Here is a 20,255-nt window from a genome sequence, read left to right as displayed (position 1 = left end):
GTAAACAGATGAGGAAGGGGTGCAGGTGGCTTTAAGACCCTGCCCCACAGCAGGGGACAGGGTATCCCCAGACCCTGAGAAGCCCAGAGGTGATGGGAAAGGACATGAAAACATGTTCAGGTACAGAGACCCCCCAGGCTCTTTGTTAACCAGATTGCAGCTTCAGCTCCCCCTGCATTCTGAGAGACAGGACAGTCAGGGACTTCAGGGCTGGCAGCAGTAGATGGGGTGATTTAGGGAGAGACAGGAGGATAAATTAAATAAGTCACCCCACTTTATTATCCCTAAATCCAGGTAACCCTCATAAAAAGGGTCAGTTCTAATTAACCTCAGACAAAATAGGCACTGGACACTAGAGGAAGCATCACAAAAAGGATGGCAGGCACTGATACCTAGGGGACAACTAACAACCAACTCCTGCAGACAGGGGACATGACTAGCCATGGCCTTGCTGCTCCTCCTCCACCATCTCCCTGGTACTCTGCTGATCCCCACTCCAGCTGCAGGCATAGGCAGAGCAGGGATTCATGCCTTGCAGTGAGCTTTAACTCAGGATAAGTCTCAAAGAGAACAGCTGGATGGGACAGAGTCCTGACAGATAAGAACAGAAGTGAGAACAGAATTGGCCTGCATGTGTCAGCTCAGGGCAGAACCAGCACTGCCCAGCTCAGCTCAGTGCCACAGAATCATGCCTGGAGAGTCAGACCATGAAACAACACCGGAGAGAAAGGTCCTGGCCTTGGGGATACAGAGGGCCAGGCTGCGCTAAATGGGATCTCCAGTGAAAGTACCATGGATACCAAGTACCAAGCCACAGTCAGATGTCATTCAGCTCAAGCACCATCACCGAGCTGAGTGGGAAGCAGGAGGAGTCCTGAGATGTGCCATCTAATAGGACCCATCTTGAACGACCACCACCCCTCAAGACACCTGCAGAGGAGCGCAGCTCACAGTCAGGATGTCATCCCCCACAACCATGTGAGGCAGAGCTGCCATTTCTCCCGTGGAGATGTGCACAGGGAAGAGCCTGTCAGCCTCTGCTCTGTCCCACACCAGGTTAAATACAAAACCAGGTTCTAAAGACCCTCTGTGAGGTCAGGCTGATGTGAGCATCCTCAGGCTATGAACATCGCTTCTCCTTTCACAGTCATCATGAAAATAATCTAATCCTGGCAGTCATCAGGAAGTATTTGCCAGGTCAAGCCAAGTAAAGACTGAGATGTCTGTCTCAACTTGTCAACAGCCCAAAACAGCAGCTCAGAGATGTAAGCTGTCTTGGTTGGGTCTATGGCTCATTTCCTGTAGGAGCCTACAGACATGTAAACAGCAACTATGGTATCCTTACCACAAACATGACAGAGTGGTTGCCATGAGGACCACCAGTTTGGGCACTACAGGGCCAGGACAGTGCCTCTGGCAGGCAGAACATGGGCAGCAGAGAGGGGCCAGGCATGCCTCCTTGGATTTCCAATCTAGTCTTCCAACAGTGAGACAAGCAGGAGCCAGCACCTTCTGAGGGCCAGGCTTGTCTGGAGATGCTGCTAGAGTGCTGAAGATACATCACTTTCCCAAGAGCATCCAAAATCCAGCCTAAGTCAGCAAGGGAACAACAGCTCACCCCACACAGGCAGCACAGACAGCAGCCATGTCTCCTGACTGCTGGGGGTCACAGGACTGGGGACAGTATCCCTGCAGCCCACTTAGAGACAAAAAAGGAGCAGCCTGAGAGCAGCATGGCTGATAAGCCATCAGCAGGGCAGGGATGCTTCCCAAGAGGGGTCCTGGCTCCCTCGCAGAGATGCCACCAGCAGCCCCAGACCTTGAGATACAACACCTGGAGCAGCAGGTGTGATGAGTTTAGGGCAAGAGTCCCTTGAAACCCCCAGGTAAGTTTGGGGATGGGGCAGGGGAGGCATGTGCTAGATGAAGGTGGAGTCCAGCTGGCTCATCTCATGGTTGTTGTGGGCACGAGCCTCAAAGAGCTGCTTGATGAGGGCAGATTTCTCCTGCTCCAACTGGGTGATGCGCTCGCTCTTGTCAGTCACCTCCTGCACAAGACAGGGGAGGAAAATGATAGTTAGAGGAGGAAACTGCTGGCAACTGGTTGTGTTGCTGGTAAAATTTCATAGAACCACAGAATCACAGGCTTTGGGTAGGAGGACATTAAAGCCCATCTCATCCCAGCCCCTAACCAGGGGCAGAAACACCTTCCACTAGAGCCAGTTCCTCCAAGGCTGTTCTTGAACACTTCCAGGGATGGGGCAGCTTCTCTAGGCACCCTGTGCCAGGGCCTCACCACTCTCACAGGGAACAATTTCTTCCCACTATCCCATCTCACCCTGCCCTCTGGCAGTAGGAAGCCATTCCCCCTTGTCCTGTCCCTCCAGGCCCTTACTCAAAGTCCCTCTCCAGCTCTCATAGAAGCCCTTTAAGCCCCGGAAGGGGCTCTGAGCTCTCCTTGCTCTTCTTTTCCCCTGGTGAACACCCCCAGCTGTCCCGGCCTGGCTCCAGAGCAGAGGGACTCCAGCCCCAGAGCATCTTTGTGGTCACATGCTGGGACAGAAAACCCCAGCAGTGAGACTGGCCCTGGCCTGAGATGGCAGACCATCCCTTCCCTGACAGCCCCCAGCTGCAGCCTCTGCATTCTCTTGTGACCTCCATTTGTCACAGTCTTTTCCCTCTGGCAGGAATGCCCTATCCCTGCCACTGACTCACCCAGCAAGCAGCTGGAGACAGCTGGGCACAGCTGTGTGCCAGAGGGCCTCCACATGCAGCCCACACCCCCTTCTCTGGGATGACCAAGTTTGGCCATGCTGAAGGAACACTGTTCCTGTTCCTGAACACTGCTTGTCATTCCTTCCCTGGCCCTATCCCATCCCCTTCCTTTCTCAGCACCCCCAAGGGCATCTCCTCCACCCCCACCTCCACTGACCTTGGTGAGAAGCCGATTCTGCTCCTTCAGTATGTTGATGGCTTGCTGGGAGCCTGTGGAGGCTGGGGATGTCACAGGGACCAGCTTGCTCAGTGCTGAGGAGGGGTTTGCTGCCTGTAGAGAAGATGAAGGCATGAGACACTGAGCCTTCAAGCCTGTGGCCCTTCCCAGGCATTTTTCAAGGTGAGATGTTTCTATGGCACACACCTGAGAGAAGCCCAGCAGAAGATTAAAACCACAACACAGGCCATCACAGGGTCTCCAGCCCTGTGAATGGGGCAGAACGGGGAAGCATTCCTGCCAGTGTGCCTGGCAGGACAGGCAGCAGTGGGCTGCACCTCCAGCTTCTGCCCAGCAGGACAGTCTGCTCTGAATTGGCTGACTCAGCACCTTGACAATGGCTGTACCTTTTTAGGGATCTCCTTTAGGCCTCCCAAAGCATCCTCCAGCCCACCTCAGGACCAGCTGTGCTGTCCTCTTGGCTGTCCTCCATCACCTTCCCAGAGCTGGGGGAGACTGCAGCAGCTCCAATGTCAGCCCAGCCACCAACGTGGGAGGGACAGGATGAATTCTAAGATCACACAAACAACCTCAAGCTGCTGATGTCCTGTTCTCACCTTGCTGGCAGTGGAAAGAAGATCACCCAGACAACGGTTCACCTCCTGCAGCTTAGGGACCAGGCGCCCCAGGTGGCTCTGGCCACCTTCAGGGAAATCCTGCAGGATGGGGAGGAAGAAGAGGCTGGAGGTTACCATGGGGTCAGCTCCAGGTCTGGCCACCTCCCAGCCCTGTTCTCCAAACCCAAACTTAGCCAGAAGAAGCCCCAGACTCACAGCACTGGTTCTCCCCTTCCCCAGGAACCGCTGGTGCTCCTGCATGAGCTGGATGTGCTGGTGGTACCACTCTCGAGCCCGTTCTATAAGCTCCAGGCCCTGCAACAGGAAATCCTTCTCCTGTTCCAGCTCCTTCATGTACTTCAGCTGCAAGACAGAGCACATGGGTGTCACCCACTCCCCACCAAGGCTTTGTCAAGTCGCAGGAGTTGGTTTCTTCATGAGGTGTGGAGGGATGTGGATACAGGTAAGGGTCTCAGCCCCTTTCCCCAAGAAAAGCTGAAGAGGAGCAGGATAATGACTGCTGCCTGATGCTGCTTTGGAGGAAGATTTTTGGAAGAAAAGGACACTTGAGTCACCTCTACCCTCCTGCTCACCATTGCAGGTACAGGTTTCTTCACCTATTTACCCAGGGAGGCAGCAGGAGCAGTGCCTGCAGTTGCCCCCAGCTCCCTTTGGGGTGTGAGTGTCAGCCCCTGCACAGACACACTTGGATTTTGGTGAGCACTGAAGAGTCTAGCTCAGTCTGCAGGCTGGAAGTCAGGGAAAAACTGCAGCCCTGTTTCCCCAGTTTGCCTCACTCCCCGAGGCACATGAAACTGAGCAGAGCATAGCACACCACACCTCATTGCAGAAGATCTCTGCCAGTTGCTCAGGTTCCAACACCAGCATCACCTGAAGAGCAGTGGGGGCCTTGCTGTGCCCGGGGAGCTGCTATGAGGGTGCCTGAGCAACTGATGCAGTGACCCATTCATCACCCTCACCCTGTGACCCCATGGCCCTTCTCTTTTCAATAAAAGGCTGCTCCCCCAGCTCCCAAGGGCATGGGGAACTTCCTGCCTTGCTGCCTCTGCTTTCTTTGCCAAAACACAGCTTGGCCTTCACCCACAGCACAGCCTCGGATCCACAGGCACCAGAGACTTTGGTCACCCAGAAAATGCTGGATGCACCAGAACCTCCTCCTTTGGAGAACATCAGGAGTGGTGCAGCTCAGAAGTGACCCTGAACAGAACCCTGTGGACAAGTAGGACCATACCAAGACCTTCTTCAGGCCATCAGCATTTCCATGTCCCCACTGCCAGCCCCAAAGCCTTTCTGCATCCCATACCTGTCATCCATTACACTGGGGCTGCTCTTGCTCCTGCTGCTCCTGGAAACATATTTTGCAACACAAACAACTACCCTCACACCCTTCTCCAATGGCCCAAAGGGACATATCCAGAGGAAGAAGTGCAGAGCCTTGGTGCTGTTGCTGAGGGGCATGAAGAAGGTGCTGTATGTGGCAAGGACCCCCATCCAGCTGGAGGTGCAGCCCACTGCTGCCTGTCCTGCCCTCCTCCCACAGGGCTTGCTGGCCAGCAGAGAGACCAGAGGAAGAGGGAGCATCCCACAGAGCAGAGGGACACTGCCAGCCTAGCCCGGGGGGGACAGGCAGCATCTCGCCAGGATGAGACACTTGGGGCAGGAGACAGACAAAGCGCTGGACTTGGCTGATGCTCGGTGGCTGGTAAAGGGGAGGGGACAGAGCTGTGCCCTGGGCTGCTTACAAATGACAGTGCTCCACCTCTCAGGGAAGGTCTCATCCCAGCCACCCTCATGGTCATGGGAAAATAGGGCCAACAGATGAGGTACTGGCTGGAAAAACGCCAGCTGAGTGAGTGAGCACTAGATGAGAGAGTGCAAAGAGTCCTGGGGTTGCAGTGCAGCCTCCACACCTCTGCTCCCTGCTCAGGAGGAACTAGTCCTGGTGCACTTCAGGATGTAGGATGGGCACCAGTGCTCCCATTCCCCAAGGGCTTCAGGCAAATTAGTCTAATGACAGAGTTCCTTGTCCCTTGGGAGCCCAGCATCTGGGCAGGGAGGGGTAAGGAAGGTGACAGTACAAAGATTCAGTCCTTGCTGGACCCAAACCTGTTCCAGCTCTCTCTGTAGGCTTGGAAATGGCACCAGTGCCTAAAGGCTGTGCTCAGGGTGTCATGGAAGGCTGAGACACCATTTCTCTGGGGTCAAAAGCACAGAAAGGTAGTGCAGCACTTGGCAACATATAGGGAGAGAGGGAAGGAGGGGACATGCCTCCCACTGACCACATGACAACTTGGCGGAATAGAGACCAAGACAACACAAGCCCTGAGCAAGAATGCTTATGGCAGAACTGGGGAAAGACATGGTGGCCACCATTCCCCTCACAGAGCACCTTGAGCTTGGGACCTTGAAATGTACTCCAGCCCAGAGTTGCACACACAGGGAAGGGAAGCAAAGACCTTCCTCTCTCCCCAACCCCCAAAACCCCAAGAAGCAGAGCCCTCAATCCCAGACACACAGAGCAACATTTATCACTTCTTATCAGCACCTCCCAGCAGAGGTCCCTCTCATGGCTGCAAGCCCAGCAAACTACCTGCACAAACATCCCCTCCCCAGGCTGGCACTGGGGCACGTTGTGTCCCCCAAGGCCAGTGACAGGTTGGGCAACGCTGGTCAGGCCTGTTGGGCTGCAGGAGCAGGGTGACACCAGGGTGCAAGGAGTAAAAGTACAGTGGTGACCGTGCCACCAAGTACTCATCCTGCAAGCTTGGTCCTGGCTCTCTGCCCAGTACAATTTAGCTTGAGCCCGTGGACAACGTGCCCAGGCAGCTACTCCATTCCACCTGGGAACAAATGAGATCCCTTCACCCGGGCAATTTGATCCAAGTCTCTCCACTCAGCGGTGGAGAGAGGGGAACAGACTCCTCCATCCTGGGCTGCCTTTATAAATTCAGTACGGATTTCTCCGCTTTGCTGCAAAAAGTCTGTTGGAAGCCAAGAGGACCTGCATATTTGAGCCCTGATCTACATGGAACATCTGCAAGGGGGCATAGCTTGGCCCCACTGCTTGCCAGTACAAAGCATACCTGACCCTCGCTGGGTCGCTCTTAAGGCCCAGAGATCCATCTGTTCCCACACCTCCACCTTTTGTCTTCCTCTTCCCAAGACCTTGCCCATGGGAAAGGCAGCCAGTACACTGGCTTCATAGGCTGATCCCATTCTGGGGGAAGGATCCACCTCCTCCCTGTTTGGCAGGATTCAGGAAAGCACCTTGGAAATAATATACATCCACATACATCAACAGACCTTCAAATCCAAATATCAGTATTTACCTGACGTCCCACAACTCACTTGTGCAGGGTGGGCAAAGAAGCCAAAGCCTAGAGATGGCATCAGCAGTGAGGGACCCCTGCAACCCACCTTCCCCTTCATGGGAGCCCACAACACTCCCCCTTACCGTGCTGAAGTCCACGCCATTGGTGATGGTGTGTCTCCGGTGTTCTGCACGGCCTCTCTGATGCCTCCGAGTGTCCCTAGCCCCTGGGTAGTCAGTGTCTCCCTGGGGCTGCCCAGCAGACTTAGCATCACCACCTGGAACAGAGGAAGGCATGAGGCCACAAGCTACTTTCAACAAAATCCTCCCCAGGCCCTCTTCTGTGAGATGATCTGCAAGGTGGTCTTGCAAACAGGGAGAGAGTGAGCAAACCACCAGCCTGAATGTCTGCTCCTGTTTTTGTCCAGGCAGAACAGATGTCAGGAATGACTGACTCAGCTGTGCCAGGCTGGCAACAGATCTCAGTCATCAAGCAGCTCCCAGGCAAAGCTGGTTCAGTCCCAGCCAGGGCAACTAAACCATTAGTGATATTGCCTGCCCTCACGTGTCCTCATGGGACACCTTGCTTCCACTCAGGTGGCATCAGCTCTGCCAGGAAACCAACTTCTCCTGAAGGCAGTTCTTGCTTGGTGATGGACTTGGCCATGTGGATATTCAGCCCAGACACTATGTCTATGATGCAACCATGAAGTAAATAAGACTGTAGATTTTCCACAATCTTATTAAAACCCCAACATCCTATCCTGCAAAAGACCAATCTAGTAAAAACACATGGTGCTGATGCAAATCTATGCATAACCTGGTTTTGAAGATTAAGTTCATACTGGCAGGTTCCAGGCTGGATCAGGCACCTCCTGCCTGTCAGCCAGGGCAGGAATTCCCTGGGCACCTGAAGTGAAGGCCATACAAGCCCCAATACTGCTCACCTCACCAGAAACCCAGCCCTGCAGTCACAGCCAAGCCAGCTCTGATCCACTGCTAGGTGAGCTGGTAAAGCAAAAGAACCCTGACACCCCACCATCCCAAACTGCAGCATCAGGGCAGCTAGGGGTGCAGCCAGCACATCCCCAGGCAAGTCTGGATAGCAGCATGGTGCTCCTCCCTTCCTGCCCCAGTCCCCAGCAAGTGCCCAGCACATCCTCTCTCATGCCACCCCCTCAGTCCCACAGCTTGCCTGCTCCCTGCACACAGCTTTCCTCAAGAGTTCCTTTCAAAATGTGGCTTTTCAAGAAGAGCAGCAGGGAGCCAGCAAGTGATGGCAGGCAGCTGGGGAAAACGCCCTCTTCCCAAGACAGCTCCCCACGTGTCTGCCAGGCACCTCCACCCCTCGCACATCCTTCTACCAGAGCTGCCTGGCACAGGTCTGGCACATTCCGTGGCGCAGGCACATAAAGGGCTGTGTCAGGACAGGGTGTGGGCACCACATGGGCCAGCACATTCTTTTCCTCTGCTCCTCTGCACAGGTTTCCTCAGCTGAGCACATGGACATGAGAGAGGAAGGATATGAGGCAGGTGAGGGCAGCCATGGCCACAGGAGCCACCCTTCATCTTGAAGGTACGAGGTGTGGGAGCCCTGTACCAGGGCTGCCTCTGCTGTCACAGTCACACTGGTTCAGGGATAGGAGACAGGCTCAGGGGCGCAGGCAATGCGACACCTCAGTTTGTCACTTTGTGTCACTGGAGAAAGAGGTTGCCATGTCACGGGCAAAGTCCTCCTTCTGGTCCATCACAGTATCTCACTCCACCTCCCAGCAAGTACTCTGGTACATCAGTGAATACAAAGCATTTGTGAACACAAAGCCGTTGATATCACCCATCCATCTGCTTTGCCAGCTCCCTTTGGTTTCATACACCCACATCTATCTGGGAGGAATCCAGCAAGACTGGTGTGACCACACACATTGCCCTAGCAGACCTGTAGTATGTCCTTCTCAAAAAGCTGAGGAATAGCCCCAAAACCAAGGATACTCTCAACAGTCAGAATCCCAAGGCAAAGCCAGGAGCACTTCTGGTAGGAGCTGCAGGACAATCACATGTTAAAACAGTTTTTGCTGCAGTCACCCAGCAGTGACCAGTGCTGTGTTGAGCTGAACTGCACCCGTGATAAGCAGGAGCTCCTGGTCAACCAACTGAGCTCTGCACACCTGAGCTAACAAGCTAGTGGCTAAAACAGGACCTGCTAATGAGCTGGGATAGTTGTTCTTAGGGAAAGAACAGGATCAGATCACCAGAGGTGGAAGAGATCCTGCCATGTGATAATGGACAGGCTCTGCCCAGGGCAGACACTTCACGGTTGTTTTACACTTCTCCACAAGTATCCTTCCCAATGGCCCAGAGAAGCCCCTACAAACCATCCCCTCCCTCCAGCTAGTGCCAAAAACAGCTCTCCAGCTGCTAGAGCCAAGCCACCCTTGGAGCGAGGGAAAGCACTGTGCTGGGGAGGAGCCAGTGCCTAGGGCCTGGGCTCTTTCTGCTCTGTGCCTTGACTTCTCCAGGTCCCAGCTCACAGGGGAACTAGTGGGGTAAAGACCCCCAAGAGCGATGTGTTCAGACACTGCTGTGACAAGACCAGGCAGCATAACATAGGGACATCATTATGGTGACTTCCCTGTCCTGTGACTTCTTCAATATCCACCTCACCATTCTTGCATCCAGTGGGTGCTGTTGGCTCCCCAGGAACCATGGGGTGCCAAGCAGCAGCTCGCAGACTGCACCAGCACTGCTGGGCTGAGGAGAAGCTGGAAGCTGACTTAAGCAGGGACCTCAGAAGGACTTCTGCCCACAGAGGTTAGTGTGGAAGAGAGAACAGAATTGTTGTCCCACTGGCTCACTGCACCCTTGGACATGCCAGGAGAACCACCTGACCCCAACCTCTGCCATTTTGCCATGAGTCACATCCAAATCACCTCTGACATGCGTAGATGCTCCTCAGACCTAAAGCAGAGCTGGGGAGGCACTCTGTGAGCACCCTCTTCCCCTAAAACACAGGCGGGGAGCATTTTCTCCCACTCACCGCAGCTTATGAGCACTGACACATGATCTCACCGCATTTGGTTGGGGTCTTACAGAAGCCACCACATGCAGCTGGAGGCTCAGAGTAGCCTCACACCCAAATGACATCAGCTTAGTGGAGACAGGTCTTCCTGGAGCCACAGGCAGCTCCCAGCACCCACCACACATCTTGGCAGTGGGGATGGAGCCATATCCTGCCACAGCACTGCTCAACTCCCTTGCAGCCAGCTGAGAACATCCACCTGTTCAACTGCACCCCAGGAAACCACCTGTGGAGGGGCGCACTGGGCAGTTGTGCAGGATCTAGAGCTAAAAGAGGTGGAGTAACTGAGTTGTACCATTTTCTAAGCTGCTGAATGAACCTGAAACTCAGGCCTCTTACCAAAATATAGCCCTGTAGTGTGGGATGCTGGCAACAAGGGCTGAGGTGCTAACCCTGCCCACAGGCTCTGGACAGTTATGGAACATCACCCTGTAATGGAAAGATCCTCAGCAAACAGAAAGCTGCTGCAGTAATCTGCTCACTCCTTCCCAGGGCAGAGCTTTCAACCTGCTATCTATTCACCAAGCAGGATTTTTTTCAAGTTTTTCCAGATTTACACTCCTGATGATAGAAAAGTTAGTCTGCTTAATAATATTCCCTTAGATGTAGCTCCAGTGCTTAGTCTGGAGGCAAAAATAGAAAGCAGAGAACCTCATTCACATTTAAAAGCTTCTTCTCTACCCAGCAGAAGGGACTGAGTTGGAAAGGCAAACCAGCCTGACCTTCCCAAGGTAGAGGAAGTCAATGCACTCAGGTGGTGCAATAACATGTACCAGCTCTGCACATAGACTTTGTCTCCTCTGATCTCAAAGCACTTCACAAACCTAGATAAAGAATTATTACCTACCCACATAAGCCCAGAAGACTGGTTTCCTTGTAACATCTTCTACTGACTAGCAACAAATCAAGATGCCAGTGAAACAGTCTCCCCTATGCTAGGGTCGGTGTACCACCCTGGAGGGCTCTGGCAGATCCTGTGGAAAGGGCAGAGTCCACAGGGATGCACAGGTGAGCCCTGTGGACAGAGCTTAGGACAGCAGAGCATATTGCCCTGGTAACTTCTCTCCCATTTATTCATTGATTAATTATTTTTTATTGGGAATAGTGCTGTGGAACGATCCAAACCAAAAAGCTGGATCAGGTTTTGCGTTTTTTGTCTAAACCATGCATGATATCGTGTAGGAGTCATTCCTGAGAGCCAGCCCAGTGCAGAGCCCACCAAGCACACGGCCGCTTCGTGACCACAGCTTCACCCCAGAGAAGCTGCTCTGCTTTGGGGGTCTCCAGGACCCAGCCATTCTCCGAGACGCCCAGCTGTGCCATCCATCCCCGGGGAAGGTCAGGACAGACTCTACGCCAGGGGACAACCACGGACACATTACGGCAAAGCCCTTAATTCCTCCTGTCAGCGCTATAAATAGCCCAGCGCATCGCGAGGGAAGCACAGCCCTGGGTGGGCGGCGGCGCTGGGATATTCGCACCGGAATCGGAGTTCAGCGAAGCCAAACCAGTCAATACCAACAGTAACTTTGGGGGAGTTTTACACCCGCCCTGCGGGAACCACTGGCTCTGAGCCCAGAGGAGGGCACAGGGGAACGGGATGAACCGCGGGATCCCATCCCGACCTCCGAGCGCCAGTCCCCGACCCTGGCGCTGTCATCATCCCCACCGAGCCCGAAGCCCCCAGTCCAGTCCCGCCACTCACCGCGGCCTCGGGGCTGGCCGGGCCCCGGTTCCCGCTGTCCGGTGCTCTTCCCCCACCGCTCCTCGGAACAGCGAGGGCTTGGCGGTTTCTCCGCGCTCCGCCGTCCGCCGCTGCCACCCTCCACTGGCGGCTCAGTCCCAGGCAGGGCCGCCCGCAGCCCCAGTACGAACCTCTCGAAGGTAAGGTACCCACTGGCCGGCGCCGCCTGCCGCAACCCCTCCATCACCCCGGCGGGCAGCTCCTGGGCTTCCGCTCCCCGCCAGCGCGACTCGATCTCCCGTAGGTGCACGTAGCCCCGCCGCCGGTCATCCAGGATATCGAAAAGAGTCCGCAGGCTCTGCAGGAAAACCCGGGGAAGACCCTCGGTACCGGCGGGGAGCGAGCGATCACCGCGCTCCGGGGCCATCGCCGCCGCTCCGAGCGTTACTCCATGCTCCCCCGCCCCCCGCGCCTATTGGCTGACGGCGGAGAGTTCCGCGCTTCCATTGGCCTGCGGCGGGAAGGTGCTCCGGCCATTGGCTGAGAGGTCGCACGGCAATTTGAGTTGCACGCGGTGCCCGCCCCGCCCTGGGCCCGCGGCTCGCGTGGGTCCCGCTCCGTTCGCGGGGGGAGCCCGACCCTCCCCTGTGGACGAGGGACCACGATAAACGCCCAATCCTTGCTCTTTCTTCCCCCCGCTTTATATACTGGGCGTGATGTCGTAAAGTCCAGAATATCTCTTGGGTTCGTTTGGGTCAGCTGTCCTGGCTGCGTATCCCCCCAACACCTAATGCACCCCTATCCCCCTCCTTGGTAGGGTAGGGTGAGAAGCAAAAAAAGACCGTGGGTCTGTACAAGCACCACTCGGCAATAAGAAAAATATCTCCATATTGTCAACACTATATTTTGGTCTCCATATTTTCAGCATAAATTCAAAACCTATCCCCATACCAGCTACTGTGAAGATAATTAATACTAACCCATGCAAAAGAAGCACAGTTTCTAAACACTTCAGAGAAAATGTGATTAGTGAAGAGGGACAAGGAAAATCCCGACGTTGGTATTCACTCTTACTGCCACCTTTGCAAACATATCCAAAAAGCATCAGTCAATGCAGCATGTCTACAGGAGGGGGATGTAGTGCACCAGCACGGAGGAGTCCTGTGTGGTGTATTTATCTTGTGCCATGGGGGAAATAAATGCTGACAGAGGGAATATAATTCCATCCGCCCGGCGCCTTGGCTGGTAAGGCACCAGTGGCCAGCAGCCAGCCCAAGATAGGGTAGACATAAAAAAGGAGGGAAAAACCCACCAGTGTTGACAAAAGTGAGAGAAACAGGATTTGGCTCTTATGTTTTACAAACTTAGTATGCACTGGCATTGGTAAGAGAATGAGTTTCTTTGCTTTACAGGGAAATTTGCTGTGTCTGTTAGACACAGCAGCATGTTAATCCTAGTGCAAGATGATGCCTCCTCTACAAACCCCCTCGATCAGAGAGTCCATTGCCACACAGCAGACTGCAAAGCCCTGGTGTCATGATTCCCATATCACAGACACTTCAGTTTGCTCTAGGGGCTCTGGGCAGCCACATGCCAGCACCTCCAGACCCCCCCACCCTGGTCTGATGCTCATGATGCTGAGAGAAGCATCAGGGAGCAAGCCTGTGGGAGAAGGGTGATGGCCAGGAAAGGTGATGAACCAATGTCCAAGGGCTCAGGTTGTGAGATTACCTGTGTCATGGACATCTTCCTGTGCCACAGATACTTCCTTGTGCCATATGCAAGCCAGGGGTGATTCCCTTTAGCTCTGAGTTGGCTTCGAAGGAAGAGGGAGGAAGCTACTTGGGGCTCAAGCCCTCCCACTCACCTTGCCCTTGCTGTGCTCCCTTTGCCATCTGATTCCCTGCCCAGGTCAGACTTCATCCAAGTGTCTTTAGCACCTTGGTCCTACTTCTGGTTTCTCATTCCATTCTTGCCACTTCTTCATGGAGACTCAGCCTTGCCAGCCCCAGGCTGCCAGGTAAATCACAGCAGCCTCTGGAGACCCTCAGAGGGCTTTTTCTCTACCAAGGTCCTGTTCCAGCTGCTCTCCATGCTGCAGCTGAGCTGTTCACAGCCTGCTTTTCTTTAACTCATTTCTTTTCATAAATTTCCTAGACCCATCCTACCTGTTTGAGATGTCTGCTTGGCTTAGCTGTGTTTGAACTGAACAGGTTCACACCTGCTCAGGATATGTGGAGAAGGAACCAGTGCTTCCCTTCACTTCCTACTCCAAAAACAAGGTAGTCACTATGGTGCTGCTCAGCTCTGGCAGCATCAGCACATGGGCTGTTTTGCTTAGCTCTGTTTGACTGAACGGGTTCACACCTGCTCAGGATATGTGGAGAAGGAACCAGTGCTTCCCTTCACTTCCTACTCCAAAAACAAGGTAGTCACTATGGTGCTGCTCAGCTCTGGCAGCATCAGCACATGGGCTGTTTTGCTCAGCAAAGGCTTGATCTGCAAAAAAAGGGGATTTCCTCTAGGTTCCTCCCCCATCTCTGACATTGCAGGAACAACCAGGAATAACAGGGAGAAATCAGAACAACCTAAATGTCTTGTGCCTAGCCAGTCTATCCCACCAGGAAAGTGAACCAGAGATACCAGATACAATTCCTGGTGTTTACTGTGTCTGCATATTCAGCTGAAATACTCTCACTGCTGTCCATGTGGAGCTTCCTGCTCCAGCACAGGGAGCTGGGATACAACTGCCAAAGGCAGCTCTGCTGTGTTTTCTGTACCAAAGTGCCTTTGACAAAGCTGCTTTGAGACAGGTTGACATTTCCATCCTCAGGGTGGTCTGGTGGATGAGGTTAGGGAGATTTTGGATATTCTTGGAAAAGACTTCTTGGACGTTTTTGTTTTGTTGTTTGTTTGTTTTTTTGTTTGTTTTGTTGTTATTGTTGTTGTTGTTTTAGGGGAGGGTTTATTTTTGGTCACTATATAGCTTGTCTTGGGGCCAGCCCAGACTCTTCTGATAAACAGAGATGTCTTTGGTTTTTTTAAATATAAACAATGTGGTTATTCAGCTCTCCTTCCTTCAAGCTACTGGGAAGCACCAGCTGCCATTCAGACCCCACCCAGCCCTCCCTCTCTGCTGGCCTATGGATACTGGCAATGACATACATGGCTCTGGTGTGGTGACAGGGATCATATCACTGCCACTCTCTGGGGAGGGCACAGGGCGTCTGCTGGAGGCTTGTGGCACCAGTGTGTCCCACCAACCAGCAGTGCCACCTCTGTGAGGAGAGGCCAGAGCAGCTGCACCAAACCTCAGCAGAGCACTGGGGTAAAAAAATGCTGGTGTTGGAGACTGGGGCACCTTCCTACATGACACTGACCATCGAAGGGTGCTGATAGGTAATTGTAGCAGTTGATTGAGCCCTGTGCTGGCTTCGGCAGCAGGTAGGCATTTACGTGTAAATCTTGATGCTGCAGAGGACACATGGTGACCTACAGCCACAAAGTTGTCTCCTGATGACCATGTCCAAACAGATGCTATGAACCCCTGTTGCCATGTCTTGCCAGGAGAGAGCAAGGTCTGGTGGGGAAACAGCCACAGGTCTGTGGACTCAATGTGTGCATGCTGCTGCCTGGAACATGGAACAGCTGGCACTGCCACTGGCTCATGCAGTACTGCATCCAGGTTTTGTTTCTGGCCAGTGCAGCTCACCACCTGGCACGGTTGGTTGCAGCTTGGTTAAAACTAGACCAGGAGCTGTGCCAACAACAGTCCAGGTGCCAAGTCCTGGTACTTCCTGTCACTGAACAATTAAGCATAACCAGTGTTAACTCTTCGTTCAGCCTCAAAGCTATCGGGGCATTACTTCCACTGGGGTACCAAAGTGTCAATCCAGAAATGCATCTGTCTCCAAGGAGACCTCTCAGCAGAGACTAAAAATAGTGAGGAGAGCATAGTGGGAGAGTTTTCCGTCTGGGAAGAGATACCTTGTTTGATCTTCCCAGCTCTGCAGTGCCATTGTGTTTTCCATCTTTCTGCTCTATTTGCCTTGGTGAGGGCCAGACACTTGCCATAAAGTGTCTTTTCTCTCTTCCAGACTATTTTTTCCCCCGGAAGGTCAGCAAGCAGGAAATTTGGTAGATACCTGGTGGCTCAGAAGCTGTCACAACGGCTGGAAGAAGGAAAGCTAGTGAGCTGCTCTCCAGAGGGTGGTGGGTTGTTTGTTCATCTCAGTCCACAGAGCAAGAACTGGTATTATGGCAGTCACTCCATCCTGTCTCACCATGCCACCTCTTCTGCAGTCTTAGCACAGAAAGTTTAAATAGAGGGAATCACCTGGGGCTTAAATGGAAGTCCAATAGATGCTATAAGGCTTCCAGTCACAATCCATCTAGCAATCTCTCTTTACTATCACAAACTCCACTCTCCTGCTGCCAACAAGGTCAGGAGTGGCCAAGGGCAACAGCAGTCACAGTCGTGCCACGGCCAGAAATTCATCAGCCTGTCATCTTTTTCAGGGAATGACTGTAAAACCATATTTCTTTGGGGAACATATTGCTGATCTGTGGAAAAGTCAGTGTCCACAAAGTAGACAGAAGAGTCCTTCAACTTTATTTAAATAAAGGGAGAGAGTCCACTGGGCCATACCACTGTGAGATCTCTCTCAAAGTTTCACAGGACACAGCTTCCTTTTCTCTTTAAACTCCTGGCCACATTTTGCCCTCTTCCTTTCCCTATTGGCTGAGTTACTAGGAAGGTACAGTCTTCTGGAACTGCCTACCACATATTCCACACTTGAACATGTCTTGACATTTCCCCCCAAAGTTAAGAAGTTCAGGCTTTGTTCTGCAGATCCGCCAGAAGTTCAGACTGTCTGGGTTCTGCAATAGACTTTGTGCAGACCCACTTCTCCTATTACCCTGAAATTCAGAAGCTCAGACTGTCTAGTCAAACTGTTTGGGCACTGTAACAAATTTGTGCGGTTTGATCTTTGTAGATTAAGACCCATTTCAAAGATATTAACACCCATTTGTCTTAAAGACCCTCACCAATCAACTCATTTGTAAAGACATTAGCACATGTCTTTCCTATCAGTGGGTACTTACATGTTTAAACCTGGAGCAAGGTCATAAACACAACAACCTCTGCCTCTCTCCTCGAGGGATACCTCACCCTGATTGTCAGTGAGCTGGAGCTTTTTTCTTGCTGAATTTCCTATTCTACCTGCATGTTTGTGTTTTGTTTGGCCCAAGCATGCCTCCCTCCTGTTCACGGGGGTTGTTCTGCCTGGTGTAACTAATCCAACCCATCACCACTTTTATTGCTTTGCAGAAGGAAAGACCTACACACAGAGTGCCATGGGCTGTAGAACCAGCTGAGGGGATGCTGTGCAGCCAGACTAACGTGTTCTGGTCGATGGCTGGATTGGGGAGTGGGAGCACATTTGCCAGAAGCAGCATGATTTGCTTTTGTTCTTCTAGAATCCTATGGGCATGAGATCCCACAGCTCTGAGGTGGGATTCCCTCAAGGTAAGGCAGCAAGTTCTGCAGGAAAAGGCAGGGCTTGATTTACAAGTTGGATCTGAAAGAGCCTTTTCTGATGGATAAGGGTTGGTGATTATGTAGGCACCATGTGTGTGGTGCACCTGCACTCATTTGCACACTCATTTGCACACTGTGGTTGCAGGCAGGGCATTCAACCACATCGGGGAGAGATGTCATGTAAAGGAGAGCAGAGCAAAGAGGTTTCAAAACTCCAAGGCTCTTCTGAGCAGGAGCTGTGTCAAGTCACATAAAATAAGAAACAGAATGTGAAACAGAAGCTTTGACAACTCTCAGAGATTCTTCCTGACCTGATGGTCATTTCCGGATGAGGTCTAGCTTCCCTGACTCCAATCACATGCAGGGAGGTGGCTGTGTCTGAGCTGCTGTCTGTCTCCTCATGTTCTCCTACCCAGCTGGGCTCTGACTGCAGGCAAGATGACTACTGTGAGTAAGGGGCAATCACAGCCTGTGGGTGAGGATTTTTCTACGCCCATGAGCATAAAGTTCAAACAAAGTTGTTCTTTAGCATTTTAGATTGATTTTTAGTGTCCTCCTGCTCTTTACTTCTCAGTTCATGGCTCTTGGTTCCTGCAGATTTGGTTATTCCTTAATCATTCCTTCCTCTTTTATATATTTTATTTATTTGTCCTTGAATTTGTCCTGAACTACTTCAGTGATTCCGTGCATTTTTAACTCTTATCCTTCTCATTGGTCCTTTATTTAAAAAATGGGCAACTGGATTTCTGAGCAGGTGGCCTGAGTCTGCACTATGTCTGGGGTACAGCTGGGCCTACCCAGCTCCTGTTGCGTTGAGGGAACCCTGAGATCTTGCAATGTTTCCCAGTGTGAGTGTAAGACGGGACATTGGGACCTCCTGGCACAGGTTGCACCAGGACCTGGGGATCCCATCAGACACTCCTCATGCCAGCCACAGGACCATGGTGTTAGGAAAATTAATCCACAACTATCAGAGGTTTATGTCTAAAAAGGAGACAGAGGAGTCCTTTTACTTTATTTGAATAAAGGGAGAGGCTATGGGGCATTCCCCTGGGATCTCTCAAATTTTTGGAGGACGCAGCCTCCTTTTTATCCCAATTTCCCAGCCGCATTTTCCTTCTCTCTTTCCCCATTGGCTGAGGTACTTGAGAGGTACAGACTTCCCAATACACCTGATACTGAAGATTTCCTTCTAATGTATAATCCTCTCTTTTAATTTTTAATTTGTATAGAATTTAGGGGTTTTTCTTCCCCATTGTTTCTCTCATCTTTCAATGTCTAATTTCATTGATGAGAAAACCAAAGTTTATTTGTAAAAGCAAATATCTTTTTCCATTCCTCAATCAGTGGAATCCTTCCCATTGTTTCTTTTATCTCCCAGTGCTAGTTTTATCTACCAGCAGACCCACAGCTTGTTTGGAAAGACAAATCCGCTATTCCTCTCAATGGCCACTGTAGAGCAGAGGTTTGGCCACAGGGCCCAATTTTCAAGAAGGGCAAGGAGTACCCCAGAAACTACAGGCCTGACAGTGTCACTTCAGTGCCTGGTAAAGTTATGGAGAAGATTATTCTGGGAATTATTAAAAAACACCTGAAAGACAACACAGTCACTGGTCACAGCCAGCATGGCTTCATGAAATTGCTTATCAAACCTGATTTGGCAAGGTAGCCCACCTGGTTGATCAAGGAAAACCGATTGACGTAATCTCTTCAGATTTCAGTAAAGATTTTGATACAGTCTCTCCTAGTATCCTTCCAGATAAAATGTCCAGCGTTCAGCTGGGTAAACACCATCATGTGATGGGTGAGGAACTGGCTCATGGGTTAGGCACAAAAGGTGACAGTAACTGGGGTGACATTAGGCTGGCACCAGTCACTAATGCGGTTCTGCAGGGCTCCATCATTGGCCCTGTGCTCTTCAACATGTTTGTTAATGACTTGGACCCAGGACTGGAAGAGAAACTGAGCAATTTTGCAGATACAAAAGTGGGAGGGGCTGTTGACTCCCTCGAAGGCAGGGAGGCTCTGCAGGGAGACCTGGACAATTTAGAGACTTGGCAATTACCAACCATATGAAGTTCAACAAGGGAAAATACCACATTCTGCACTTGGGATGGGGCAACCCTGGATATACAAACAGACTGGGGAATGAGATACTAAAGAGCAGCATCACAGGAGGGAACCTGGGGGTCCTGGCTGACAGAAAGTTGAATGTGAGTCAGCAGTGCCCTGGAGCCAGGAGGGACATTTGTGTCCTGGGGGCATCAGGCCCAGCATCATGTGCTGGTCAAGGGAGGGGATTGTCCCACTCTGCTCTGGGCTGGGGTGGCCTCACCTCGAGCCCTGATGGCAGTTTTGGGCACCACAAAGTAAGAAAGACATTAGGCCATTAGAGAGTTTCCAAAGGAGGGCAACGAAGATGGTGAAGGGCCTTGAGGGGAAGCTGTAGGAGAAGTGGCTGAGACTTGGTCTGTTCAGCCTGGAGAAAAGAGACTGACGGTCACACTGTCAGTCTACAACCTCCTTCTGAGGAGAAGGGACAGACATTGATCGCTTCTCTGTAGTGACCAGGGACAGGATCTGAGGGAATGGCCTGAAGTTGTGTCAGGGGAGGTTCAGTTTGGATATTGGAAAAAGGTTCTTTCCCAGACGGTGTTTGTGCACCAGAACAGGCTCCCCAGGGAACTGATCACAGCACTAAGCTGACAGAGCTCAAGGAGTGTCTGGACAACACTCCCAGGCACATAGTGTGACCTTGGGGATGGTGTTGGGCAGGGCCAGGAGTTGGACTCGATGATCCCTGAGAGTCCCTTCCAACTCAGACTATTCTGTGATTCCATGGGGGAAGCGCTGCGCTGGACGCAGTTCCTGCTGGGCTGGGAGTGGGGCGAGCCGACAAGCGCCTTCCGCAACCTCACAGCGAGAAGGCGCCGCACCCCCGGGACCGCGTGACCCGCGAGCGGCGGGGAGGGGCTCCGGGGGGCGGGACGGCACCTCTGGCTCCGCCCCGGCCCGGTGCTGCCCCGCCCGGTCCCGCCGCGTCCCGCGCCGCTCAGCCCGGACTCCCCACGCC

At 52.5% G+C, this 20,255-nt stretch overlaps 1 protein-coding gene across 1 annotated transcript; it reads right to left on the bottom strand.

Annotated features, from left to right (window-relative positions):
- Positions 1 to 256: 256 nt before the first annotated feature.
- SAPCD2 (suppressor APC domain containing 2) lies at positions 257 to 12,177 on the bottom strand. Its single transcript, XM_066562945.1, is given in 7 exon segments — positions 257 to 2,048; positions 2,933 to 3,046; positions 3,550 to 3,648; positions 3,766 to 3,912; positions 7,025 to 7,158; positions 11,662 to 12,091; positions 12,094 to 12,177. Coding segments are annotated over 7 exon segments (1,137 nt in total). The 3' UTR covers positions 257 to 1,919.
- Positions 12,178 to 20,255: the final 8,078 nt, after the last annotated feature.

The sequence above is a fragment of the Molothrus aeneus genome, chromosome 19 (genome assembly GCF_037042795.1).
Source record: "Molothrus aeneus isolate 106 chromosome 19, BPBGC_Maene_1.0, whole genome shotgun sequence".
NCBI lineage: Eukaryota > Metazoa > Chordata > Aves > Passeriformes > Icteridae > Molothrus > Molothrus aeneus.
Note: the sequence above shows the minus strand (reverse complement) of the source record. Positions and strands in the feature narration are given on the sequence as shown.